The sequence below is a fragment of the Chlamydotis macqueenii genome, chromosome 4 (assembly GCF_036417535.1).
Source record: "Chlamydotis macqueenii isolate bChlMac1 chromosome 4, bChlMac1.mat, whole genome shotgun sequence".
Classification (NCBI taxonomy): Eukaryota; Metazoa; Chordata; class Aves; order Otidiformes; family Otididae; genus Chlamydotis; species Chlamydotis macqueenii.
The window spans coordinates 48,095,908-48,123,166 of record NC_141559.1 but is presented as its reverse complement, the minus strand read 5'-3'; the positions used below and the strand labels follow the sequence as shown (position 1 = coordinate 48,123,166).

At 37.8% G+C, this 27,259-nt stretch overlaps 1 protein-coding gene across 1 annotated transcript in view; it reads right to left on the bottom strand.

Moving 5' to 3' along the window:
- Positions 1 to 27,259, bottom strand: part of TENM3 (teneurin transmembrane protein 3) — a 425,198-nt gene that overhangs the window by 115,860 nt on the left and 282,079 nt on the right. The window contains exons 5-7 of the mRNA XM_086747281.1: positions 24,152 to 24,389; positions 19,039 to 19,131; positions 5,695 to 5,933 (exon numbers count right to left, since the gene is read on the bottom strand). Of these exons, the coding sequence (XP_086603407.1) occupies positions 5,695 to 5,933; positions 19,039 to 19,131; positions 24,152 to 24,389 (570 nt within the window). The remainder of the gene's footprint in view (positions 1 to 5,694; positions 5,934 to 19,038; positions 19,132 to 24,151; positions 24,390 to 27,259) is intronic.

Genomic DNA, 27,259 nt, shown 5'->3' with positions numbered 1-27,259 from the left:
TGTAATAAAAATTCCATTTAAATGGCATTATTAATTAAGTTGTTTTTCTTATTCCTGGCAGTAATTGAGTTTTACGAACAGCAGAATAATATTAACTTGGCATTGCAATCAAAAAGAAATATTATATTGTTCTTTATTGATAAAGTAAAATAGATTCCTTTTGATTACAAGTCTATTCAGTCGTTGCTTTAGTCACAAAAATTCAGTTCTATAATTGTCACAGTTCTAAGATCATTAGTCTTGGGGAGGGTGGTTCTGCCCTACTATGACTTCTGCCACTGAGACCAACAGGAAAGGCATCTGGTTCTCTTCAATCTGGGAATAGATGTGAATGACAGCAGTTGCCCCAGTAAATCCTTAGTAATATTGGATAACCACAGACAACAAACTCTGAGACAGCACTGGAGACATGGAAAGTTAACCTCAATCTGCAGAAACAGATTATTTTCTAATTTTTAAAGATTACTTAAAACTCACCTGCAGGACAGTTAGTTGACCCACTGCTGTAATTTTCATACCCTGCATCCTTCTGTGTCAGTCTCCTCTAACGATGAAATTTGTTTGCTATTTTTCCTTCTTCTCTGCCTACTTTAAAATCTCTTAAGTTGCTCTGTTAATATTTTAAATAAGTTTTTGAAACAACTGTGAAGACAGTTGCCCATTATTAGAAATCTATTAGCATATAAATTTTCAGCTGACTTTAAATATCTTGAGATAACAATAAAACAGTAACATTTTCAGATGGACAAAAAGCATGAATGTACAATATAATAAGCACAGAATAAGCACAATGTATCTATTTTTATACAGATGTGGAAAATATGAATTATCTGTAACTATCAAACATAGCTTTCAAATCTGGTATTGCTTTTCCATTCACATTTCATTTGCAATTTGCATTATGACTGTATGGTGATCTCTGTGTCATAGCAGAACAGTAGTTCTTCTACTGTTTCTCATAGAATCAAATATAAACTACAACCTGTGTTTTCCCAGAAGATGTTTCAGTTGTTAGGGCTAAATGTTAGCTTTCTTTTCTGTCCAAAATGGATTTGCTTAACTGTCCACAGCAAGCAGTAGTGATAAAAATAGTCCTGTGGCCTTTTTAATTAAATAAAATCCCTTTTTTCCCTTCCCCCCCCCTACAGAAGAGATGTCCTTCTGTTATCACTGATATTTAAATATTTGCTTTTCCACAAAGAATAGCTGGCTGGTGTATATTCTTGTCCTGACCACTGGCTGCAGAGCTACGGCTAACAAAATGATGAGTCCCAAGGTACACAGGGGGTGAAATGCTCAGCAGACTTGGAAGTATGACAGATTGTTGGTCTCACTGTGTATGCTAAGAATGTTTTATGTTAATAGAAATCTATTTAGTAGACGTAAGACAATATTAATGACAGAAACATGCCATCTTTCAGTGTGCAACTCTTCAAGCTTACTTGACTGAATCTGGTGCTGTGTAATTCCAGCACAGACGGAGGAAAATTCCTTGTCTCTTCAGTTCCGTGCACAGTCAACCCAAACCTCTTGGATTGACTTAGACAATGTCAAAGTAGTGCCACTGGCAATTGATTCTCCATTGCCAAAGCAATTCCTGGGGAAGAAGGAAGGGCTCTGATGCCCCCAAATTCTCATTAATTTCATCCAGTTGTTGAATTCACACAAAAAAGAAATAATTAGTACACTACCAACCAATCATATTAACATACAGCTGATCAGAGTCTGTGCTATGCAACAACATATTGCAAATAACTCCTCCTGACTGATGTAATTCTCTACAATTGCACAGTGCATTTTTCTGTTAGAAAAACAACACATCCAAGAACAACAAACCCCTCCCCTTTGTAAAACCAAGACCAGAGAGAGAAGATCCCAAAAGGTCAAACTGAAGGATGGAAGTTACATAGGAAATTTTGATTTGATGCCCTCGTTTGACCAAGGAGTTGTTCTACAAAACTTTCCCTTCATTCATTCACTGCAAAAGATGGATGCTGAATGAGGGAGTAAGCCATGGGGAGGAGGAGGACAAAGTTCTGTTTTGTCTTGCACATTGTAAAGCTGGAATCTATTTCTGGCTCTCACACAGACTCCTTGTACAAAGTTTGGGTAAAACTACTAATGTGTATATAGAAAGAGGTCAAACTAAGGCAACTTCATGTTTTTCACTCTTTCATGGCTTAAATTTAATACTGTTCTTCCTAGCCTTCCAAACAAGGTAAAAAAAAAGGTCCACGTTGGAAAAAAAAAACCTGGTTGTTTTCTTCCTTGGTTGCAAATCTGATTATGGACAGCAGACAAACAAATGAGCAGCTTGCAGAAATTCCAGTGTAATCTTGATCCCAAAACGAAGCAGTTTATATTCTTTATTGCCCATCTTTTTAACCCATTATTTCAGGGAGCTTTTATTTGAATCCTTTATATTAAACTAGATCTATTTTTTAATTTCACTCTTCTATATGTTGCTAAACTACCTTTTGATTCAGCACTTGCACATTTCTGTTGTTTAATTCCTTGTTTCCCAACCATTTAACAGTAGATGAAGCCTCTAAACAAAGGACTAACTTTTTCCACAACTCACTTCCATTTTCTCTATAAATTAGCAGGTGTCATTGATGAGAATGGTAAACTTACACATTTTGTACATTGCAAAATGGTTGACAGAGACCATGATGGCTAGAAAAGCAAGATTTATGCAGGGAGGCTGGAAGTGAGTCTTTCTTTCCTTTAGACTGAAATAACATTTTCACGTCCTTGTGACCCCCAAGACTGCATTAAGTGGCCTTACAATGCAGCGTTTGCTCTGGTCTCTCCCCATGCTGACATCCTCTGCTCTCACCTCCTCTCTGCAGACTTTGTAAAAGTAGGAGTCTTTCCTGTCAGTTATGGAAGAAATGAAAGACAGATCAGACTCTTGATGCAGCTCCTTCCTCTGTTGGGCTAATTGATGGAGCAGTAATTGACTGAGCAGTTCTGCAAAGGCAGACACGAAGCCTAGCAAACTGTCACTTTTGCCTTATGTTGCCTGAGCAGACAGCAGGATCTGAAGTCACTTTCTCTACCCCATATCCACTGCAACTAAAATAAACCTGTGCATGACACGTTCGTCTCTCTGCTTTTCTGAGAAGGGTCTGGTTACACCATCGTTCACCAGGCGAGCGGTCCTATCAGTTCTTCAGTCTGCAGCTGCCACAGTCACACAGTGGACACCAGTCACACTATGTTCCTTATCAATGTGTACTGGCATATTTTTTCAGCAAGGGCTGTAGCATTTTCACGCTTGTGGCAATGTCTCTCTGTGAAGTTCAAAACATGTCTTAAACTGGCTTTACAAATGTGACACGCCACCTCAGCTGCTGTAAACCTCAGCAGACGAGCCAGACCACTGCGTTAGAAGCATGTCACGGGCTGCTAGACCTCACAAAATACCGCAGTCCTTCCCATCTTTTTATGTTATGACCACTTTCCTACTCAGTCATTTCCCTTTCACACCTACGCTATGAAATGGTTAACCAAGATGAAGGACCATTTCCATCTTACATTAATGATTTCCACCAATTTATACTTGGATGGCCTACTAAATGGAGAGTATTTCTGATACTACATCTGTAGAGATGGAAAAAACACATATATGAATGAGTATAATCCATTCATGGCTTTATGGACCTGGAGTTCTCTAGAGAGCATCCCTGAGTGCTGGATTTTACATTTAGATTGCTGACTTAGCTGAAATATGTGTAATATCACCAGTAGGCAAAGAGCTCCCTATTGACTACGGGCAGAGGAAGGCCCTTGTGCATTGTTTATTTCAGCAAGGATGTGAGTTGACGTGCGCCCATGAAATGTTGTACAGCTATATTTGGTTTTTTTACGGGGTATGTGAATAAATGATGTGTGGAGCTGAAAGCTCTCACGCACTGGAAAGCTCGGCTCTTTTTCCCGAATATAGGAATAGAGGTGCATTAGACATGCTTATATTTCTTAATGTGCCTGTGGGAGAAATAGTCTGGTACAGCTATCTTCTTGTGCCCCTCAGATTCATAAGTAATCTGACTCTTTGGGGCTAGCAAAGTGTAGAGAGCTCAGCTCAGAAGCGGGTCTTCAATATTTTACTATCTGTATGGATGTTCTTCCCAGTTCTTGACAGTGATACTTCACACTGAATTCCTTCTTTTGTATTTATGTATTTATTTAGCATCAGATGTTTGCTTCTGATTATTTATGAGGCAGTGCTATGCAGACTGAGGGCAATTAATGTGTTTTATAAATGGGATTATTTCAATCCTACTTTAAAAAAAAAATGTAGTGTCAATTCTTTACTCTAAACCACACCTTTACACTCCTGTGCACACTCACACAAAATAACGACAAATGTAACGATTGAAAGGGGCTGGACAGCAGTGGCAAACCCTGCATTTGCACATGTGCCTTTGGCTCTTTGGGGCTGGCAGCTGAGGCAGAAAGGGTGCTCAGGGAGCCCTGCTTTGCCGGGGCAGAGAGGAATTTCTCCAGCTACTCAGCAACCCAGTTTCTTGCATTGTTCACAGGAGCTTCTGCCCAGTAAGAACTACTTCAAAGGCTTTATACAGCTTACGCTGTGCCTTGGATTGAAATGTAGCAAGCCTGTTTCAACAAAGGCAACGAAGATTTAAGGATCATAAGGCCTTCTAGGCTTTATTTTTAATATACACTGATTTTAAAAAGAAGGAGGGAAGGAGAGATTGACTCTCCTCTTTCTATTTTCCTCCCTTGACTTCTTAAGACTCTGAATCTGAGTGCAATCAATACAAAAAATCAGACTGTTAGACTTATATTTCCATAACTGTGATGACTTGAACTTCTAATTAACAAACTAGTTAAGTAAAAGTCTTTGAACACCATTTATGGACTCAGAGGTGAAAAAAAAAATCTGTAATCTGGACAAAGCCATAGAAGTTACAAGCGCAAAAAGAGTCTGTTCTGTTCCCTTATTACAGTCATTGACATTTTTCTCACAGACAAGCACTGTCCCCATTAACTGTCTAAATCAAATCAAATTATGTAATATTTATAGCGAATACTTATGAAACTAAATAAAGAGATGAAGAAATAAAGGAAATCCTCTAAAATAAAAACTGGGAAATGGAATTTAACAAGCAAAAAGAGAAAAGAAAGGATAATTAAAAATAAACAATCCCACAAGAGAGGAAGAACTCTCCATCTTCCCTGTATGTTGTCCTTTTGACAATTATTTTCCCTATCTTGCAATCAGAAGTCTGTATTAGACTTTTGCTCTAGCTCTATACACAAACATAGGCATACGTAATGATTAGCATTCCTAAAGGCTGCATTAGTTATATTTCATGCTAAATGAGAGGAAAAGAATTCCATGAATACTCTGCAAGTTATATTCACATCATGGAATTTTTACAGCCCATATTTTACACATACTTTTATAAGAACTAGACACCACATAGCTTAATTGCAGTTCAAATACTTCTTTGAAGTTAACTCACCCACTATCATGCTGCAGAACGCCTGCAAAATACACAGATTTTCTATTTCCTCTAAACAGCTGGGAGTTTTCAATAAATCATGGTTGTGGTTTTTAGTGCTACCAAAAACTTTGCTAGTTAAAGGTTAGTATGTCACAGACCATATACAATCCATCAGACATCCCTATTCATGGTGACAATTATGAAAAATGGGACTCACCTATAAAGTAGGACAGCAGTATTGCCAGCAGCACTGAGACCCCTACAGCACAGAGTGCAGTGCATTTCCAGCTACAGTACTTCGAAGACTTCTTGAATTTAAAAGCACTTCTGGATAGAGTGTTCCTAGGTAGTGGCCGAGTAGGAGGGGAATAAACAGAGCCGGATGCCATTGTGTACCCTGGCGTTGCAGTACTGAACAGCGGTGTGGTCCCTGTTCCTGTTTTGAATAGGAAATGCCTGCGGAAAAAAGAGCGTATGGTAAAGGATAAAAGTAAATAAAGTAAATAAAGCTGAAGCACAGGCAGTCATACTAGTTTTGTTTGATGTTGCCTATTTTTCAAATAGCTAACAACATCCAATCTACAATGTGCTATAGATTCAAAACCCGACAAAACATTTGCACAAAAAAGGGCATTTTCACTTTAAGAAAAGACCAAGCCCCCCCAAGCATCAGTGATACACTGGAATCCAGACAGGAAACAGAACTACCCAAAATACAGTATGGTAAGGAGGAGGTCTCTCAGAGTTTATCTGACAAGTAGGGACAGGCTTTCTGCTGCTGTTTATTTTTGTTGGCTTCTGCTACAGACTACAGGGAACTCCATTAAAAAGTCAATAATGAGCAATCTGACTCTAGCCCACACTACTTATCACAGCTTTCCTGGGTCAAGTACAAAGAAAACAGCCATCACTCAGACACAAACTTTTGGCAAGTTTGCCAAAATTAGTCTGTTAAAAGACTTTGTTGTGTCCTAAATACCCAGTTCACTAATTTGAGTCTCCTCGCACATAATCCTACCGTATCAAGACCCGATTATGGACACAGCAGCTAGTTACAGCCTGCAAAGTACTCTAAAGAAATATATTTAGTAAGCGCTCAAAAAGAACCACAGCCAGCAACAGAAATGAAAAGCAATGCTAAAGTCAAGACACACTCTGAGTTAACGAGTAAACTTAATTTAGTTAAGTTAAAATTTCAAAAAGAAACGTTACTCCCTGATCCTATCTACAGTAGAATCCGTTAATTTTAGTTCATGCAAGCACAATTATTTTGGAAGAGCCTCTAAGCATGGCAAATATTACCTGGAGTTTTTCTCTTGACACACATATACAACTCTACGAACAACAAAACCTCAGCAAAACAACCTCAGCCCTTTGCACTAGAGGTTTTTTCCACCAATTTGTTATGTTGGCAACTCTATAGTGTAAGGCTTGGCCTCACCTTAATTAGGCTTTGCAAAATGAATATATTATAGCTAAAAATGGTAAGAAAGCACACTGCGGAGAATTTTGAACTTACCAAGCGCACGAAGAGCTAAAAAGAACTAGAGAGGTGTCTGCATTTTTTAATAGGTAAGAGACACTCATCAATTGCTGATACCCAGGTCCTCCTGGAGCCAAGTGCATGCCTACACTGTTTGCTTACTACATGCCACCTATACAGTACGGGTGAGAGGATCTAGCACCAAATGAACTAGCTATGGAGGGGAAAGCCCTCTAGTTACATCACGTGGCACTTTGCGCTGCTGCTCAGCTGATGGGACTTTCATCCTCCCAGACCGATGCTTAGATCCTTGCATAGTAATGGACCAACCTATACAGGTATAGCAGCTTCATCAGAAATGCACTGTAGAGGCATCTAGAAATTAATTTGCCCCACTGCAGCCTGAGAAAAATATCAGCAGTTGATAAACAAGGTTTGTTATTTGCAGGTGATTTTGCTATGGGAGGTTAACACGTGAACTATAACATTTTGGCATAAGCCCTCTCTTGAAAATACTTGCATTACAAACATGATCCCATGAAATATGCTACACAGGTTACTTCATTTTGAACAATACTAAATTTGCTGTCAGTAACAACGGAAGGACATGCACTAGATCTACCGATGCACAACAGTACACTCCAATTTTTCTTGGCTTCTGAGCTCAGAGGATTACCCACGATTTCAAAAGACAAAGCCTTTGTGGTTTAAATCCTCTCTAAGCAGGTACTTCATTAAAAGTTGTGACATTTTCTATGTAGCAAACACCAAAATAATAATAACAACTAGCTCTACGTAAAAAATGTTTTACGCCTTACAACGCCATTACTTTGATTTTACAGACTCACAGAAGCATGTAGATTCGTTAAATCCTGATAAAGTGTCTTACCCACTTGACCTTTTGTGCTTTTTCACTTCTGGCCACATATGATAAATGCTATATCCAGGTGCATTTCACAAACAGTATCAACACAGATCTCAAGAAAATGCTGAACACAAAGGTGGCTGTTTCCCTCTCTGTGTGCAATGTGTACTGTTTTGGGGGACTGAAGGAAAGCCATATAATAGATATAATAATACTCCTCCTGAACATCAGTGTCCATGTCAAAAGTAAGAAACTGCCCGACCAGTCTGCAATTTTCACGTCCTCCTGCTCTCACTGTTAAGCTCAACAGACTAAAAATGGAAACTGGCATTACAGGAGCGCTTGAATGGAACTGTATATACCCTAAGCTTTAACAAAATAATGCAACAAAACAGTCAGCCTCTGATCTTTTCTTTTTTTTTTGCCTCTGAGAAAAGTGGGAGCTGAGATGTTGGCTTTGGTACAGCACAGCCTACTAGAGACTGTAATCCATATTCTCAAAGCCTTTGAGGAGTTAATCCCACAGATAAACTCGGGAGATGGCTGCATTATCTGTGGCAGTGTGAGCTGTCACAGCTCTGACAGTCCACCTCAGGCGTCAAGGCAATGAAAGAAAACTGTAACTTTTATACGTGAATTCAGCAGCGTGCAGTCCTAGGCAGCACACAGCACGACTCCTCACTTTAAGCTATTCCTTCCTCCTTTGCTTCGAATCCCATGAACGCGCAGCCAGAGCGGTCGTGCCAGCTGGCTGGAGAATGCCGAGGGAAAAATAATGACAGAAAACTCAGTCTGGTATCTTCCTCTGGGTTAAGAAAATTTGTTTGGATCTCTCTATTCCTAATGAGTGGAGTTACTAACAAAGTTGTCAGAGACTTTCTTGCTACATTAACTCTGAGCGAGAAGTATTTAAAGTGTAACACTATCAGACTTGCACATCTTGTCTGCCTCACTGAGCCATGCCAAGCAGTGTTCCCATGAGACACTCAGAAGGATACGGTGTCTGACAACAAATCCAGGCTGCTTCCAGATAATGACGAAATTCTTATGCTCTTGAAATGTAATCTATCTACAAATGATTTTAATTATCTATATATCGATCTACCTTGTCTTTTCAAGCCAGGGAACTCAAATAGCTGGTTTCTAAAGCCTAAACTGTTTGCACTACTTGACTAGGCACTGACTGACCAGCAATTACACCACATTTCATCTCACAGGGAGCTTACAGCATCTGCAATAGTGTATCTTCCATTCAAAATTGATCATCTAACAAGCACTTGCTAGATCTTCATGTAAGCAGCACTTAAAATATTTTATTAACCTTTAGAGTACAAAAATTCAGCAATCATGCTAATATTTTACAAGACAAGCTAACTGTTTTTCTTAAATAATTAAATTCACTTTTTAAAGCAAATCATCTTCTACTTTTACGTTTATTCAACAGATATTTCTATCTGCTATTAAAAAGTGTATTTTAGGGGGAAAGAACTCGGTACCTAGCAGATCTCAACTACAGATTGGTAGCAAAATACAAAGTTATGTCACAAACTAATCCTTGGATGCAAAGACAGCTAGGAAGTCCCTTTATTTCATAAACGGTGGGCATTTTACTTAAGCTCCCGCCCTTGAAAGATAAGACAGAAATACAGCATCAAAAGACTCAAAGATATCAGCTCAGAAAACAGAAGCACGTGAATAAAAGTAAAATAATGATGCTTTTAATTTAACTCAGAACTCTCTGAGCACCAAAGTGCTGATGTGCACCTGCTGATCTGCAGACCATTTTCTTCCTCCTCAAGCTGGGGCCAAGGACTCGCACTAGTAAGATTTTTCTCTGTGTTGCCACTTCCTCTGTGGAAAATAAAATTGAAGCACCCTCTCCTAAATTCAGTAAATAGGAAAGCAGAAGGGGAAAAAAAGTGATAAAAAACACCATGAGTTGGGCAGAAAGATTAAGTTAACTGAAAACTGTGTCTTCAGAGACACAGAGATGGATTATCAAAACATACAAGGGCAGTAAGGCTCAGACCATAAGCCCAAATGCATCTGATATAAGATAGCCAGGTGTCCAGAAAAAGAACTGTGATTTAGAATAACTTTCTTCACCAAAATATCTGTGACAAAAACTTCTTTCTTCAATTTAGGAGAAAATGGATACTATGCGTCCATGAATGTAATTTATATAAACACATCTGGAAGGCCCTAAACTCCCGACTGTCAGAAGCACAGACATTATACAAATAACCTACCAGCAAGCAAAAAGGAGTACTCCACATTACTTGTAAATACATTGGTCTCCATTTGTATAGAATTATAATTTTAACATTCCTAATATAATTTTTACATTAGATACATGACTTTTTTTTTTTTTTTTTTTTTTGCTTATACTGAGATTGCTTCACTTTGCAAAAGATTCACTGCAATCTGTAGCTATGATTTCTCTGGTTTGGATATGATTTCTCTACCTTATCACTTCCAGCAACTTTCCTGGCAGCATTTTAGTTCTGTATTAAAATATTTCATACAGCACAAGCGCACCAATAGAGTGCTGAATCCCATGGCAAATATGTCATAACATATTAAAAGTCACACAGGATTCTTTTACAAAAATCGTACTAAATAAGGAATTGTGAATAAGGCCCAGCAAAATTCTACTGAACTTCTCTAAGTACATCAGAACTTGCATCATATTTTATCACCTCACCAGTGAGATTTAAAGGTAGCTATTGTTATTTTGTGCAATGTTATTATTTAGATGATGACTGCTGTCACAGACTAGAGGTCAATATTGCTAGGCCTTATGCATCTACAACTACAAAACACTCCTCACCTTAAGAGGTACAATACCATCAATCCAGAATAAAATTGTATTTAGAATATATATGCTTAAAAACCCTAAACTCTTCCTTCCCTCCCAAATCTTTCAATCTTGTATATTGTTGCATACTACCAGCACCTGAAGAATCTGGAGCAGAATAAATCTATTAGTTTGGTCATGTTTCTGAACAGAGAGTTTCCACCATGATCAGTAACAAATGTCATAGTGGCACTGCAGTACAGGTGTTCTTGCAGTACCGTCTCCTATACTGTCCTACATGCAGTCTGTTTGGTCAGTTCCATGATGATGTTAATGATATGTGGCTCTTCAGATCATTACAGATCGCTACCAGAAGACCACTGAATTAGAATAGCTATAACACTCAGAAGACTGCACTACAAAAGGCATTCATTGTTAGAAATTATCTCTGACCTGGACTTCTGAAGGATGTCTCTGTCTAAAAAACAGCACAAGGGGTTGGCTTCCCACAAGCATATGCGGTACAACGAGCAATTTAGTTCATTGCAAGAAACTGTGGAGAAGGAGGATAGTCTTATTTGACAGAAAACAGTTACATGTGCAAAATCTGCGTGTAGTTATAACCAAATAAGCAGAAACAGGAATTACCGCAGCAGGGCAGATCACCAGGAACAAAACTGTCTGCAAGCGGCGAGCACAAAGGGAGGGGATGAATGCCTTCCAGACTACTTATTCACTATCAGCTCGCTCTTTCTCTAAAGAGTCCAGAACTCACGCTCTCACTGATGTTTTGTGGTGTTTTGTTCTGTAAGCTACACATGCATAGTGTCAAAATGTATTTTCTTCTATCAATTTCAATTTAAATTCAACTGATTGTTCCCTTGTTCATGTACAATGAGTATGTACTGTTTGCCCTGCAGTACATGAAGACAAAATTTTGATAATATTACTGTTTGCTTCACTTTATTTTTAGAGTAAAACATACCAAAGCATTAAAAAGTAATTGCCTAAAGCAAAAAAAGCAAAAATTAGGCTCTTTATGGGTCAGGCAAAGGCAATTGTGGACTTGAGGAATGCTATTTTCAGATACCTGTTGTTTCAGTGTAGAATATAACAAAACTGACATTTGGAAGATGACAGAATAGAAAGTGATTTGAGGAGAGGTGGAAGAGGAAAAAAAACCTATCCCTAACATTTTTTTTTGCATTGTTTCCTTTACCCTTAGGTACCAAAAGACTTCCCAACATTTAAGTAAATCCACGAGTCTCTAAAGACTTCTTTCATGTAAGTAACAAGCCCACTAATCTAGCACTCATCTGTCCTCCTTGCAATTTGAGGAAAACCCTGGACGTACAATTATCAGTATTGGGAACCACTGTTGGTTGAAAAGATCCTTTTACTTTACTTGACTCTTACAGCCAAGGCAATACCACTCTGACTTCTGTAATCACCCGTTAAGTACTTTAAGAAATGAGCACATTGCTTTTTACATTGCGGAACATAGGCTGATCTTCTCCCCAAAACCAACTCAAATCTGCAATTATCTAACTCTATTAAAAATTATTATTTGCCTCTAAGGAGTGTTGAATCTGTGGACATTGCTATATAAATTAAGACATTTGTAAGCAAGCCCCAGTAAGTGTTCTTATCCATTCTGCTAAGGTCCTCAATCCGTTACCCTGGATTGACTCCAAGGCACAAAGTGGTAATATCTACATCTTAGACATCTAGAATTAGGAACACATCAATCATATTTCCCTAAATCTCACAAGGCAGAAAAAGCTTCTATCGAATCCACTTTGAGCGAATGCACATTGACAGAAATATAAATTTTAGTGAATTTATGTTTTGGTGCCAGATTTACCTCTCAGGACCAATACTGCAGGAGACAGGACTTCTCTGCTTGGAATTTGGTAGTCCTCCTAATGACTTGGATTTGATGTTTAATACAATGGTATTATTGAATTTTTGTGACTAAAAACTTTAATTATTCTGTTTTGCAATGAAGACAATCATCACGATTGTTCACCTGAACGAAAAATAAAATACCAGATTTTGTCAAAAAAATAGTCCTGATTACAAAATGCACCTATCTTGAGAGAGTAGCAATCAGTAATTCTGCTTTCCAGAAATGTAATGGCACCTTCTACAACAGTTTTGCAGCACCATGAGGCTAATGTAAGCAAGCAAGACATAAGGGTAGCTGCAGCCTTGTCTTTTTATTTCTCTGATGGCCCAAAGGGGCACAGGAAAGTCAGACAGAAGAGACTGCTGAGGTTTGGGACCTCTCCATCTCGACCTCAAATACGTCATTACTGACACACGCAGAGATACCGGGTGCCTATCTCTGTGTGAAGACCTCGTGTTTTATTTGCCATTTCCATGCAAAGACATAAATTAATCTTAAGAAAGTAACTTCAAGAGAGGATGGATATATCCAGCTGCACCTATTTTAGTTTGCTCCAACTTCTCATTTACATTTTTGTATTAATCTCTCCCTGACTTTCCTTAATGCAAACCAGTTGAATTTCTCCCTACTGGGAATGGATTATCATGCTTTTTGTTTGTTTACAAAATCCATACCAGATACATTAACTGCCAGAATCAGAAGAAAACCACTAACTGTGGAAAAAACAGTGGTCCAAGATCACAATCAATCATTGCACTACACCTACTGACTGGTGTGATCTCTCTCTGCTGACTGGACCCTATTCATACTGGATTGAACTGGGCTCTCTGAGTGAGACCACGACCCTCACCTGCCACTTGACATTAGAGAGCTCTGCCTGGTTCACTAATGGATAGATCACATCAATAAATCTGATTCCCTGCTCTGAGTTGAGGAAGCAGATGGAAAGAGAAGATTAATCTCTGCCGAGTGACGTTACAGTGAAGATATAAAAGATAACAGAAATTACTGGCTAGGTCTCATATGAACTCTGGTTCACTGATGCATGAGATCAGCTTTCCCAGTAGGCTCCAGAAGGAATTGGATTTTTGTTTCTCTGTGAGCATTTTATGCCTGTCTTCATCTTCTGTTAACATTCTTCTGAGATGAAACCTTGTAGCTGGTGGTGTTCGCCCTCAGCACAGGCTTATGACTGACTTCCACAGAACCATATGGCTGCATTTAACATAAATCCAAGCCAGCACAGAAACTACATTATGTTGTGAATTCGTCTCAGTTTATTTTCTGTGCAGAATTGCAATCAAAAAATTGCTTAGGAAGAGATAAAAGTGAATTTCCGCTTCCTCAGAGCCAATACTAATACTACCACAATCCTGCAAAAAGCTCCAAGATCACATCAGATAAAAGTTTGGGGGAAAGAAAGAATGAATGAATGAAAGGGAAAGAAGAGAGCTATTATCCATATGCAGAAACAGAGGAAACATCTGTGGGAACTGGAGACAAGCCTCTTCTAACAGCTTATTCAAATGTTTGAGAAAAATACTTTACATATGGTAACACTTGCTTGAATTTAGGTGGGTTTACACTGAGGACCTGCTTTCTTTACAAACTGAAGACTGAAAGTTAAGAAAGAAAAAAAAAATACTACTAAGGCTGGAAGTTCCTTCCTTACTGTTTGTGTGTCCTTTCACATCTGGCCTCTGGCAGGTTACTGCTCCACTGCTGGCTGCTGCTGGAGAAAGACTGGAGAGTCAGGCATGGCAACCTGCAGTTGAAGCTTCAAACAGCAATTCAGACATGACAGCATCCCCATCTGCTGGGAAACCCACCAGGTCATGGTGACTTGAAGGACTGGATACTGGCAAAAGCCCCAAACATCCTCTCTTTAGCCGTGCAAGAGTAAATCTCTTCCTCTGCAACGCACTGCCTTCTTGGTAGAATAAGAGAATATCGTGCTACAGTATGCAGAGGGGACCTGTAAACATCCTATTACTTGTTCATGCGAATTCAGATTCGGGCTGCTAGCTCTCTCCTCCCGGAGAAGGAGGAGTTAACTTCTGTGATATGTAAACACATATCTAGGATCAAAAGAACCAGTATAATCAGCTGGCTCTCCCAAGCTTGCTCTTCTGTGCTCCTCTCTGCTATGCTGCACTCAGTGAAGATAATAAGGGAAACAAATAACGCTAAGCCACACTTTGCAGAACTGAGCAGGAGAGTCCGATGCAAAGAATGACTCATAGTACTGGGTGGGCAAGCAAAGAAACCTGCCACAATTTTAGTTACTCATATTCTTCATTGCAGGATTGTCCAATTAGTGGTTTTCCAAAGAAGAGTGAAACTAGATTTATGTATTGCTGAAAAAATATCAAGTGGCTCTGTTCTCCTTACAGGCTTCTTCTGGGTCTGCCAGAGGACTAGTACCTACGCAGACCTCTATCTAGGTTACAGGAACTGACTTGGCTCTCGATCTTTTGGTGATACTCAGTTATGAAGGAGGCAGCAGTTGGAGTAAACCTGACAGTTCTTAGTGCACTTTCTGATACTGACAGAGTTCACGCTATTCCCGTTCTCCTCTCTCCAAAGGAAGAGAGAGTAGAGGAAAATGTCCAAATTTTGCAGTGAGGACTGGAAATGCTCATGTGAGCAGTAAGAAGTTATATTACAATTCCTTATCTCGCTCTCTGCTCTTCTGGAATCATACCCTTACCAAGACAGAGAGAGAAAGACAGAAAGTTGTCTCTGAGATGAAGTATTCTAGTCTTGGTCAGTTCCTGTCTTGAATATTGAATAATTTAATCTTTCCAGGGAGAAAATCAAAGAAGAAGGGTAGGGCACAAATACTCCTCCTATCATCTTCTACTACCCTTGCTGTCTTCACAAAGCTGAAAGAGAACAATTACTCTAAATGTCTCAAAAGACACATGGAGACAATTTAAAAAAGCAAATGTGATTTAAGAGAGATTCAGAGTTGCATTATTTACCCAAAGATTAACTCAGAAGTTGGAACAAAGGTTGAAATTTCATCTGTAGCTGAAAGACCTGACTGAGCTACTGGACATTTTTTAAGGAGATAAAACAAGAGGGAAGTTAAAGAAGTGAAGTATTATTCTGCCACTGACTGATAGCATCTGATTCTGCCTCAAGCTGCAAGCAGGCTGAAGTTTCCATCACAATGGATCTGTGAAACTTAGCTCACTTATTGATGTCCATAGCTGTGGTTCTCTTGCAGTTTGGAGTCTCTGATAACTCGCGAGGAACTGTGTGCTGCCACTACTATGCTACCAGTAGTCACTCAAACATGTCACTGCAGTGATGCAACTGTCATTCCCGTTTTCCAGTCCTTATTGTTCCTTGGTGAAAACTTGTATACTACACTTATATACTCTTTCATATGCAACATGCCAAGATTTGTAGATTTGAGAGACCACCATTCAGGGATTCAACAAGGCAGAGGATGACACCTTGCGCCCAGAAGAAGGTGACTTCCTCTCTTATGGTGCTCATTTCCACATATGGCTTTTTGAAGCTGGACTTCTCTGTGCAACCAACATTATCAGAGACGTTGGATGCTGGTACTATACAGTTATCCAGGTCTTTGCTTTGACATGATGTTTGGTATTGTTTTCTCACCTGTTTGAATGTGACAGAAAAAATGCCCAGAATCTGTTAAAATTCCTTTCTGGTTCAACTGGAGCTTATTGGGCTAGCAGGCTTGACTGCAGCCATGCAGTCACAGAAAGAGGTAAGGTTTTAATTTTTTTTAAATTTTGTGTGCTTAATTTTATGGTGTTGATGACATTTTACTGAAATGTTTTTCTGTCTAACTTGCAATTTTTTAAAGTAAGTCTGAAGAAACTTCAGTGATTGCATTGAAAGGCTTCTTATCAGCACAGACCATCACAGACACAAGATTTTTGGTCTGATTATTTCTGGCTTCTGTCACTAGTACAGCATATACCAGCAGCCAAGGTTTCTCATCATCCTGAGTCAGTCCAGTAGGTGATGAGGTGCATGCTCTTCAAAAGGATTTCACAAGTAATTGCAAACAGTAAAAGGCAAGGAATAATTTTGGTTTTCATCCTAGATATTCAGTCTCTATTTCTCCAGCATTTTATCTAAGTCCCACCTCGCCTAACCAACCACTCTCAGTTTCTGCTTCTGGACTACTCCATCTACCCGCTCCTACCCCTTGTGTCCAGTCATTTCCAGTTTTCTCCCCTTCACTCTCCAGTCCTGGCTTCTTATGCTTTTAAATTTAATTCACTATGCCCTTATATCAACCTGACCTCTTTTAAACTCAGCTCTCCTGAAATTTTTCCCCAACAGATGACAAAAATCCCCAGCCAACCTGCTTGCGAAGAATTCATACTTAAATGCAGCAGGAAGTTTTCAAACCCCAACCTGCAAAAATACAATTTTTTTTTTTTCAGAAAATAGGGAGATTCTATAGAAATAGAAAATGCTAGGAAGCTTTATCTACAAGAAATATAAATACGGACATTTGCTGATAATGAATCTTACTTTTTTTTTTTCAGATTTTGACATCTAGGTGACCTGGGGAGAGGACTATCAGGTTAGGTAAAAGAAAACCAGACTTTTAACTTCAAATTACACTGATTTGTCAACATGTATACTAACATATGTTTGCACATTAGAGAAAAGAATAGGGGTAGCAAATAAAGCCAACAGTTCATACCATTAACATACTATGAGATTTCCAGCTGTCTTACAATAATTAATGCACTGTGCACAAGTCTCTCAAAGCTACAAACAACTATTCTTTAGGTCTAGCCCTATGAATCATTAGAATTTGTATACAAAACGTCTATTTCTAGTATCATTATTACCACTAAAATTGTCCAATTCATTAGATTAATATTCTCTGTGTAAGCCATACAAACTAAGAAATAGTATATCATAATGTAACACACGTGTGACATGAAAACAAAAAAACAAATATATAACGATTTTAGCTGTGACGCAGCATGTTAGTAAGGCTGACAAACTGAATCTTCATGCTGATAGCATGCTGTAGTCTCAAATTATTATGCTTTGGAACTGATGTGTAATTATCTCTGGACAACTTTCACACCAGGAGATGATCCCTGCTAGCATAATTTTAAATATGAAGGGATTACAAACAAGATAAATTTCATTGTATTGTTACCTGAATTAATATCAGCTAACAAGAATTTCATCTAATATAGCCCATTTGCCAAAACACTTGCATTTGGTGGTCCCATTACAAACATACAAAGCATAAACCAGGCATGGTTCTATTAACTCTACTTCAGCAATTATGCATTTGAATCAGTATTGTATGGTAATTGGTCTAGAGGGAACAATATTATTTGGTATTGTTCTTTTTTAACATTTTTTACATTTTTACTTTCAAGAAAATATATTAGGGTCTTCTGGTAAATATCTACATTATCTTTGGGTTTGCTGATAATGATTAATTAATTGAATTTAACATACCATTCTCTTTCTGCTGTTGATTTTAAATTTTGGCTAAGTGCAAATTTAAGAGATCTTGGAACATGAAGCAGATCAATGTACAGTGTCAATATATTTTACAGATTAATTAGTTATTAATGGGCAGACGCAGATCTTGTCATTGAATCAAATTGTACCTTATCCATTTTATAATGTTAAGAGTTACAATGAGCAAAACAGAATTTAGACAAAAAGCTCTGATTTTTACCATGGTATAAACAAAAAAAGAAAAGGTAAATTTATGATTAATAATTCTTTACTAAAATTTAGCATACTGTGCTGGTTAACACCCTGGAACTCATGAGAACTGGTAGTGCTTTTCAGGGTTTTTTTTTTTTTTTTTATGGATCAGAAATCAAATACACTAATTTGGCATAGCAATGCCAAAACATAGTTCAAATACAAGACAGATATTAATGACAAAGTTAAGCAGATATGGAACAGTCCTATAATATAAATTTTATTTAAATGATTTGAAATCTTCATTTACATGGAATCCTCTATTTCCAGTTAGATCTTTACCAGCAGTTCTGATTTCAAACAAGCTGGTAAAAAAAAAATTACAGATTAGATATAGAATTCTTCTTAACTTCTTTGATTGGTCATTCCTTATGCTATACTAATATGTCATAATATTTCTAAAACAAACATTTGCTAAGTAGTAAATGTATTATAAACTAAGGATCAGATCTGGCAAATGTGTAAGCATGCAAACAGTTTCCAACAGCTTGCAGAATCAGGCCATAGAGAATTAATACAACTTCAATTGCACTCTTATTTTCTTAAGTGAAAGCAAACAAGATTTGGCAGTCAAAGTTTACCATTTTGTATTTTACCATGAGTCAGTATGATAAATTATGTGAAGTATGATTTTTAAAAAGTCAGATATAAAGATGAGGAATTCTGTCCCAGACGTTCTCAACTACTGCAACCAAGTTTTTTTTTTAAGACCACATTCTGTCTTTTGTGTCAACAGTTAGCATCATGCAAACACTTAGAGTCACATACCCATAACTGCTATCGTGATATGTTGGAGAAAACACATCCATCTCTATAAGGTTGTCATGACCATTTGCAAGGACTGCTTGATTTCCTAATTCTCTATACACAAAGATACAAAAAGATGAAATTAGAGTGGCAATTTCAAATTAAAGAGTGAGATGATCCCACAAAAAGAAAATACTAATTCTGTTGCATAACTTTCTTTTTTCACAGATGTGCAAAACTGAAACTGCATTTTGAATATGGGATTTATCTGCCTTCCATGCTTTCCTCTGAACTACATGCTGGATTGTAACTTGAAGACATGGTATTACAAGGCTACCATTAGGTGGTCACTATCATTTGATGATCCCTTACTTATGTACAAGTCCTTGAGCAAAATTCCTGGCTGCTACCCATGGCAAGACAGGCTTAAGGACTGAACAGTGCATAGTCGGGGACGTTGTTCACTTGATGAGGGTGGACCAGAGATGAAGTAATAAAAGTCAACCGAGACTGTTAAAAAACAGTCTTTTGCTGGCTATCTGGCATAGCCAGTCAGCCAGAAAATATGCAAATGGCTACCCAGAGTAAGTGGAGATCTCACCCTCTGCAAACAACACTGCACAGCAGCAGGGGAGGGAAAGGAAGGACCACGGACTCTGCCCTTCTCAGGGAATGGCAAGAAAATGAAGGGGGAGAAACAAAGCTAGGTACTATTATTTTGTTTAGAATTGCATATTTCTTTTGTCCTAGCTAAAACAGGACAAAACTCGTTTTGGAAAAAAAAAAAAAAAAGGCCCATGCTTGCTTCAGTAGCTGCGTAACTTTGAAGACGGGAATGATAAACTCAGTGAATACTGTGCAAATACTACTGAATTCTGGACTATCAGCCCTTGCCTAAGAGAAAGGGGATGAAATACATAATGTGGTCAAATTCCAAGTATTCATGGTGATGGCAAAGGACTTTTGAGCAGGAAGGATGCCAGAAAGATCAAGCAAAAATCTAAAGTAAGACACCACTGACACGAAGGGAACCTCATAAGCATGTGGGCCCAGTGTGCTAGGATTCAAACATAGATCCTTGATGAGCACCCAACTGCATGAGAATGTCAAAAGAAAACAGAACTTTTAAAATTCAGCTTTATTAACAACTTTGAAAACAGTACTGGTTGTTTGACTTAAAAAAAACATGTCTAACGTGTATATACTGACCCTATAATTATGGCATGTCAGTCTTTAAAAATGCACTCTTCTCTCAGCAATCTAAGAAGAGTCCTGTTTCCTCAACTTGCAGACCAGCGATTTGGCATGCCCACAATGATACACAGGGTCTTCAGAAGAGCAGGACTCAAACTCCAACTCCAGTTTCTGCCTTTACTTTGTACCATGTCTTCTCAATAGAAGTAATACATCTGATCAAGTCCATGTGTGAAAAACTGCAAGACTTACAGAATGGAACAACTTTGAATTTTATTAAATCAGGCACTGTTTTAGTGGGTAGAATGCGTAAAATAGCTGCTTTGAGCAGACTTTAACCTCTAGCAACACTGCTTTTGCAGACAATCAATCGACCTCTACACAAATTGATTTGACTTCCCTGGAAACTACCAACAGCCTTTCCACACCTTAATCAATATCAAAGGCGCTAGCTTCACTGGCAATCCACTCCAATAAAGACATGGGTATGTTCATCACACCTCAAGAGTTTCTAAAATCTTTGCATTCTAAAATGAAGTTTGGATCAAGCTTGCAGAATGGTTTTGAAATAACACATTCTAGGAATTGTTGTCTCTGTACCACTTCTGAGGTATTCTAGTACTTCAATTAAATCCTTCAAAATGCTGAAGTATTTTTCAGCAATAAAGTAATTCTTCAACTAGTTCCCTCTTTCTTCTTGGTAAAATTAGTAGATATGTAACTGAATAGACTAATGTAACTACCTACTCTATTTAAATATAAGTTAAGGGTAACAGAAGACTAAGCAGTATCAGTACAGATGATGAAAAACATGTTAGTTTCTTGGTTGGTTTCTATTAAAAATTCATAGTCCATCATAGAAAATCAAGCCATCTTTCAAAAAATGAGGTATTTCATACAGCAAATCAAGTAAGAAAAAGGAAAGTTCTTCTTTGATTCACTGACACATTAGCACAGATTCTGAATAAAATTATATAATATTCTCAGAGATTTATTCCTTGACTGGAACATGTACATTTCTCCTTGTTGACAAATTTATCTTAGACTTTCAATGTCTAGAATTAATAAAATATTGCCTGAGAAATGCACTAAGAGATGCTACCAGCTTACTTTTATCAACAAATTCACAAAATCTAACATATTTTTCCTCCGCACATCTCTAACACATATAATTGATTGTGCATTAGAAAAATTCCACACATTCAAATATTTAACAGAAAAAGCATTTAAGGAAGTGATTTACTAAGGATTTTTAAATATCAGTAATTTAGATCCTACTAGAGCACAAAGTCATGAGAATCTAACTAATTATCTTGGTGCTCAAGAACTCATTACTAAAACTAGTAGGTTAAAAACTTAAAAACCAACAATAACAAAAAAACCCTACTCATATTTAATTACTTAACAACAATTTATAATATTTAGACACTTGACATGTAGTCATGCACTTGCATTATTTTGGCTGCCCAACCAGTAATTCAAAGAACAAAATGGAAAGTTATTCAATATAGTCCTGCCTTTTTATTTCTTCAAAAGTTAATACCGTCCTGCGGTGCTGGCTTCTCCAGCAGATCTACTGAACTTAAATCGCAACTGGTTGAGGAAGAGTCCAGTAGTAAAGATCATTAAATGTCCAATGACATGGTCCTGCAGACTGCAGGAAATGAGAGGAAATCTGCAGGAAATATTTTCTTACTGTCTTGCTTTTTTTTTTTTTCTTTAATGTAGATTTTACTTAGCCCTAATAAAGTGAAGACAAATTCTACCACTGCTCAGCAACCTCAGTCATATAAAGATGGCATGAAAGACAAAAGAAACACTCACGTAATCCAAGTTACAGTTTTAGGTCCTCATAAAATTTCAAGCAAGAGTCTTCATATTTAAAAAAGCATAAGTTGGAATTTCTGTCGAACATTACTGATCTGTCACTTCACAGTTCATCCATTTAACCAGTAACAGAAATGCTTTACACAAAAGTATTAACACTATATAAAGCAAACTCCAGAATATTCTATTAAATATACAACTGAATCCAATATTATGAAATATACATTTCAAAGTCACCTCCATTACTACTGCAAAATGATAGGAACTAAAACCTCCCTCAGGCATTGCAAATACATCCCTCTCACCTCCATCCACATACACAAAACCAGCCTATTCACTATCCAGCTATACATGACAGAAGTTGTATGTCATTTTTATTCCACCCATCACGAGGATGAGCCTACAGAGACAGAAAGATAGCTATGTATATATGCTGACATTCACATTCTGTACCTCTAAAAGGCCATCATCTAAGTCAGATTAAAAAAAAAAAAAGGGGGGGGGGAAGCTGACTATGGGAATAAGTGAAAATTTTGCCAAAGAAACTTTATTTTAGGCTGAGAAAAGGATGAAGGAAGCGATCTATCACAAAGTTGTTAATCTAGTTGAAACTGAGCCTAAGAATCACACTCAGTGGGGAATCTGAACTAAAAAAGGGAAAAATCAATGACAGATAGGATGGGTTCTTCACCTCCAGAGTTCCAATGGAGTGAGGCTATTAGAGAAACTACAGTAGGGCTCTATCAGTTTTTAAGTGAAATTTTCACATTGCTCTCATTCACAACTGTTCAAAACTTGAACACTCAAATACTTTTAATCAGGAACATTTAAAAGACTAAAAGATTCTACTCAGCCAAAAATGCTTACTCCAGGTTGGAAGTGGTACTCTCATTTAAGACCTAAGTCTTTTTCTTTATAAACACAATAAAAGATACATGGCAATAGAAGCAAACATCAAAGACCTTACCTGCCTACTGAAGATTAACCAGTGTCTGGAAAACATCAAACATCTTATTCTCACTATAAACATGTTTGTTCTATAGGAAAACTCTTTCTTAATGTACTAAATTGTTTGAGTATGATGATGAAATCTCTTCAGGGGAATTCTATTCCACAGTGTCTATGTCTCATAAGCAATACAGGATGGTCCAAGAAAACTAAGAAAAGGAATAGCCATTCCCAACAGCCTGAGAGAAGAGTTGCCTGAAACATCTATGGGGACAAAACTACCTAACAGAGACTCTTAAGGTCATGCATGTTTTAAATTAGTCAAAATAAGTTGGACTATCACTACAAAACATAATTTAAAGGCATTCAAAGAATGAACCAAAAGGATTTCATAAACATTTTCAAGAATTACTGTCAGCTTCAATACAGTTATAAATGCTCTGTTTGATGACTAAATTGGAATATTATGGCTTTTGTTAATAAAAAAAAAATCAGTGCTGATTGAGAGTTACATGAGTATTAATTAATCACAGTAGGTAAATTCAGCTCTGTGCCAGTATGTCCTGGCATTCTGCATCATACATCATTCTGCATCTAAAGAAGCCAGTGTCACCCGTTTTACCAGCTGCTTCTTTCCTAGAGTCAGTTATCAATTCTAAAAGACAGAAAAGAATGAGGACAAATTTATCATTATACCAGAAGTGAGTGAGTTCTTTTGTCTCACCAAATCCTAGACAAGTTTAGTAAACACCTACCCTCACATGGGTATTTCTTTAAAGAGACCAAGTACAAGAGTTAAAAAATATTACTGAAAGTTCCTTGACATTCGATCTGTATGGCAGTATATATTTTACACATAACATATCTGGTGAGCAAGGTTAAGAAATTTCTTCAAACAGTCAAAAGTCACAAATTATGAACAAGAAGGAAAATGTTTGTCTGGAAAAATTAATATAATGTCTGAGTCCAATTACTCTGCAACAGGCATCGTAAGGGAAAAGAGTGTCATTGTGGATTTTAGAGAGAGGACAGATTTTTTTAGTACTGAAAAGTTTTCAGTTTTGTTTGCTGAATGAGGGCAATTATTAGCTGCTGGTCATCTTTCATCAAGTCAAATGTTTTCTTCAGAAGTGCCACAGTCTGTAGTAGTACCCTAAGTAATTACCTGCTTTCCAGTGGCGCATTACTGCCAAGGACCCAGCTGTCCTGCAGCTGGACTGACTCAGGTGTAGTTTGCAGCTCGGCGGGCAAAGCAGCCGGCGGGGCCGGACTCTGATTCCTCCTATCTGTCAGTGAGTTTCTGTTAAGTGAGGTGATGGATGGGTGATGCTGTGCTGAATGTTGCTTGTGAGAAGGTGGCAAAGGCTGCAGGGTCGACTGGCCTTGGTTATTTGGAGGTTGTTCTAAGAAGAAAGAAAATTAAAGTTCGTTATACACCATCTTAGCATTTGCTACAACCAAAGCAGAATGAGAAATTCAATATAATCCTATCATCTAATATATTTGCATATTATTCTATTAGCAGACATTCAGTGACATTCTCTAAGAGCAAGTTCACCCTTGATACACAAAATTCTAATTAATATACAACAGATGGTAAAATTGCTTTTGGTTTTAATTTGTTTCAGGTTTTTTTTTAATCTGGTTTTATTAACACCTACAGAAAATAGCATCTGACAGATCCCCTCATGTGCCTTTAGATTTCAGCTTTTTTTAACAAACCATCCCTGAAATTAAATGGGTAATTTCAGTATAACACAAAGGTTTTCGAAAGGCATATAATCCCTATAATTATTTAATGGAGTTTTTAAAGCTTTATTTAACTGCAATAAATTATTACAAGCTAGTTGCTAAACAGCAGTAGACCACTCTAGTTTAGTGCATTCCAAATAGCAGATCATAGTGCAGATCTGCTAATAGATGCTAAGTATTCTTTAGCAGAAGGTCACTCTGTGAAGCAGATGTTGCTTCACGGATATTTAACAGACTGAATCACATCTGATTACAACGTCAGAAGACTCATATACTTAATGACCGTCACATCCATTAGAACACACACAGACCAGATTTTCCAATTTCACACTATGCAATAGAACTACAGTTTGGAGTAAGTCACAGGTGATCAGAGTCAGGCCGTCAAAACAAAAGGAAATATTTTTTTTTTACTTAAGCAAAGCACACAACACCCATAAAGCTTAAAACCAAAACCTCAAAGCAGCAAAACCCACGATCAAATACCTCCATCGATGTTAGGTTTTAACAATCTGTTCTGTAAAATCAGTAGTAAGTCAGTCATAAACAGAAGACAAACCTTGTCATACAACACAATGAACACAAAATAAAAAAACCTCAAGACACTTCATCTATCATGATTTAGCAATGACTGATGACACTTAAAATGTAGCACTTAACAATATGTAATTCAAATTGCAATCTATTTCCTAAATAAATGTAGTAAAACATACTTAATAACACAAATGCAAACCTTGAGCAGAGCAGAAGATACAGAGCCTGTACTTTGCTCACAGTGTAAATGCTCTCACGTAATTTTTAAGTTAGTTGTTTGATCTTCATAAGCAATTCCCTGTTTAGAACTGGTTATAACTGCAAATTGTTACAAACCCAGTAATACTACCCTGGTATAGAGAACACAGGAAAAGTGTTTCTGTTGAAGCAGATGTTTCCAATAACTTACAGGTGACTACTATAAAAATAACGTAACAGTGAGTAATTTCTCATGTCACAAACGTAAGAAAACTTGAGAATGTTAAGGAACAGATGTGCTAAGCTTAAACAGAAAATTCAGCTTTCCGAATAATTTCCTTTTTGAGAACCCCAGTCTCCTTTCCAGTTATCTTGTGTGGTCAATACCATTTTTGACACAAGCAATAGCAATGTTGAATCTGTCATTAAAATAATGATGGCATTTACATCACCAATAACGTTTTCAACACCAAATCCCCTGATACATAAATGAAAAATTAGTTCCCAGGAAAGATACAACTGATCAGCTTTGTCTTTACCAACACTGACACCAATGGTGTCTCTGCATGTGATCATGTGATTACAATCCCTATCAAGGGCTTCAAGCCACATTTCAACAAGCCAGTTAAAGGAAAGTTAACAGACTAACAGTAGCAAAGACTTTTTCCCTCATGTCTACATCAAATTTTATCTGATTTAGATTGCAAGCTATTTATTGGCTGGTGCAGAATTAACTGTGCCCCTATATTTTATAATATATAGGTGTATGTATAAAAATATATATGCACTCATGTCTGTATAAATATTTACACATATTCATGTATATATATAGTTGTAAATTATTAATTACACAACAGAAAAAATTACAAGTGAAATATTTATCATTAATTTATTTTTAATCAGATAAATGACTGAATCATAATCATACTAATGACCTGATTTTTTGTCTTTGTTATTCCCTTTTTTGACTCTCCTCCCTGCCTCACCTTGCTGAACAGCGTTGCCATAATCAGCGCAACACCGTCCTCCTCTGCAGCTGCTACCGGCTGAAATGTGATTCTGACACCCCTCTTCTTCATTAATTTATCTTCTCATTTAAAATCGCAGCTGAAAATCAATCTTTTAATCCATCACTTTTAGTACTAAAGATCTTGCGCCATACTCTACTAAAGACAAAGTGGAGGATTGCCGAGCCGCTCTCGGCCATCTACCAGCGGTCCTGGTTATCTGGGGAGGTCCCGGAGGACTGGAGGCTTGCCGATGTGACTCCCATCTACAAGAAGGGCCGTAAGGAGGATCCGGGGAACTACAGGCCTGTCAGCCTGACCTCAGTACCTGGGAAAGTTATGGAGCAAATCATCTTGGGTGAGATCACTCGGCATATGAGTGGCATCCAGGGGATCAGGCCCAGCCAGCATGGGTTCACGAAAGGCAGGTCGTGCTTGACCAACCTCATTTCCTTTTACGACTGGGTGACCAGACTGGTGGATGAAGGAAAGGCTGTTGATGTGGTCTACCTGGACTTCAGCAAGGCCTTTGACACGGTCTCTCACAGTATTCTCCTAGGGAAACTGGCTGCCCGTGGACTGGGTAGGTATACCCTTCTTTGCATAAAGAATTGGCTAGGGGGCCGTGCCCAGCGGGTGGTGGTTAATGGAGTCAAGTCCAGCTGGCAGCCTGTTACAAGTGGTGTCCCCCAGGGGTCGGTACTTGGGCCCATCTTGTTCAATATCTTTATTGATGACCTAGACGAGGGGATTGAGTGTACCCTCAGCAAGTTTGCAGATGA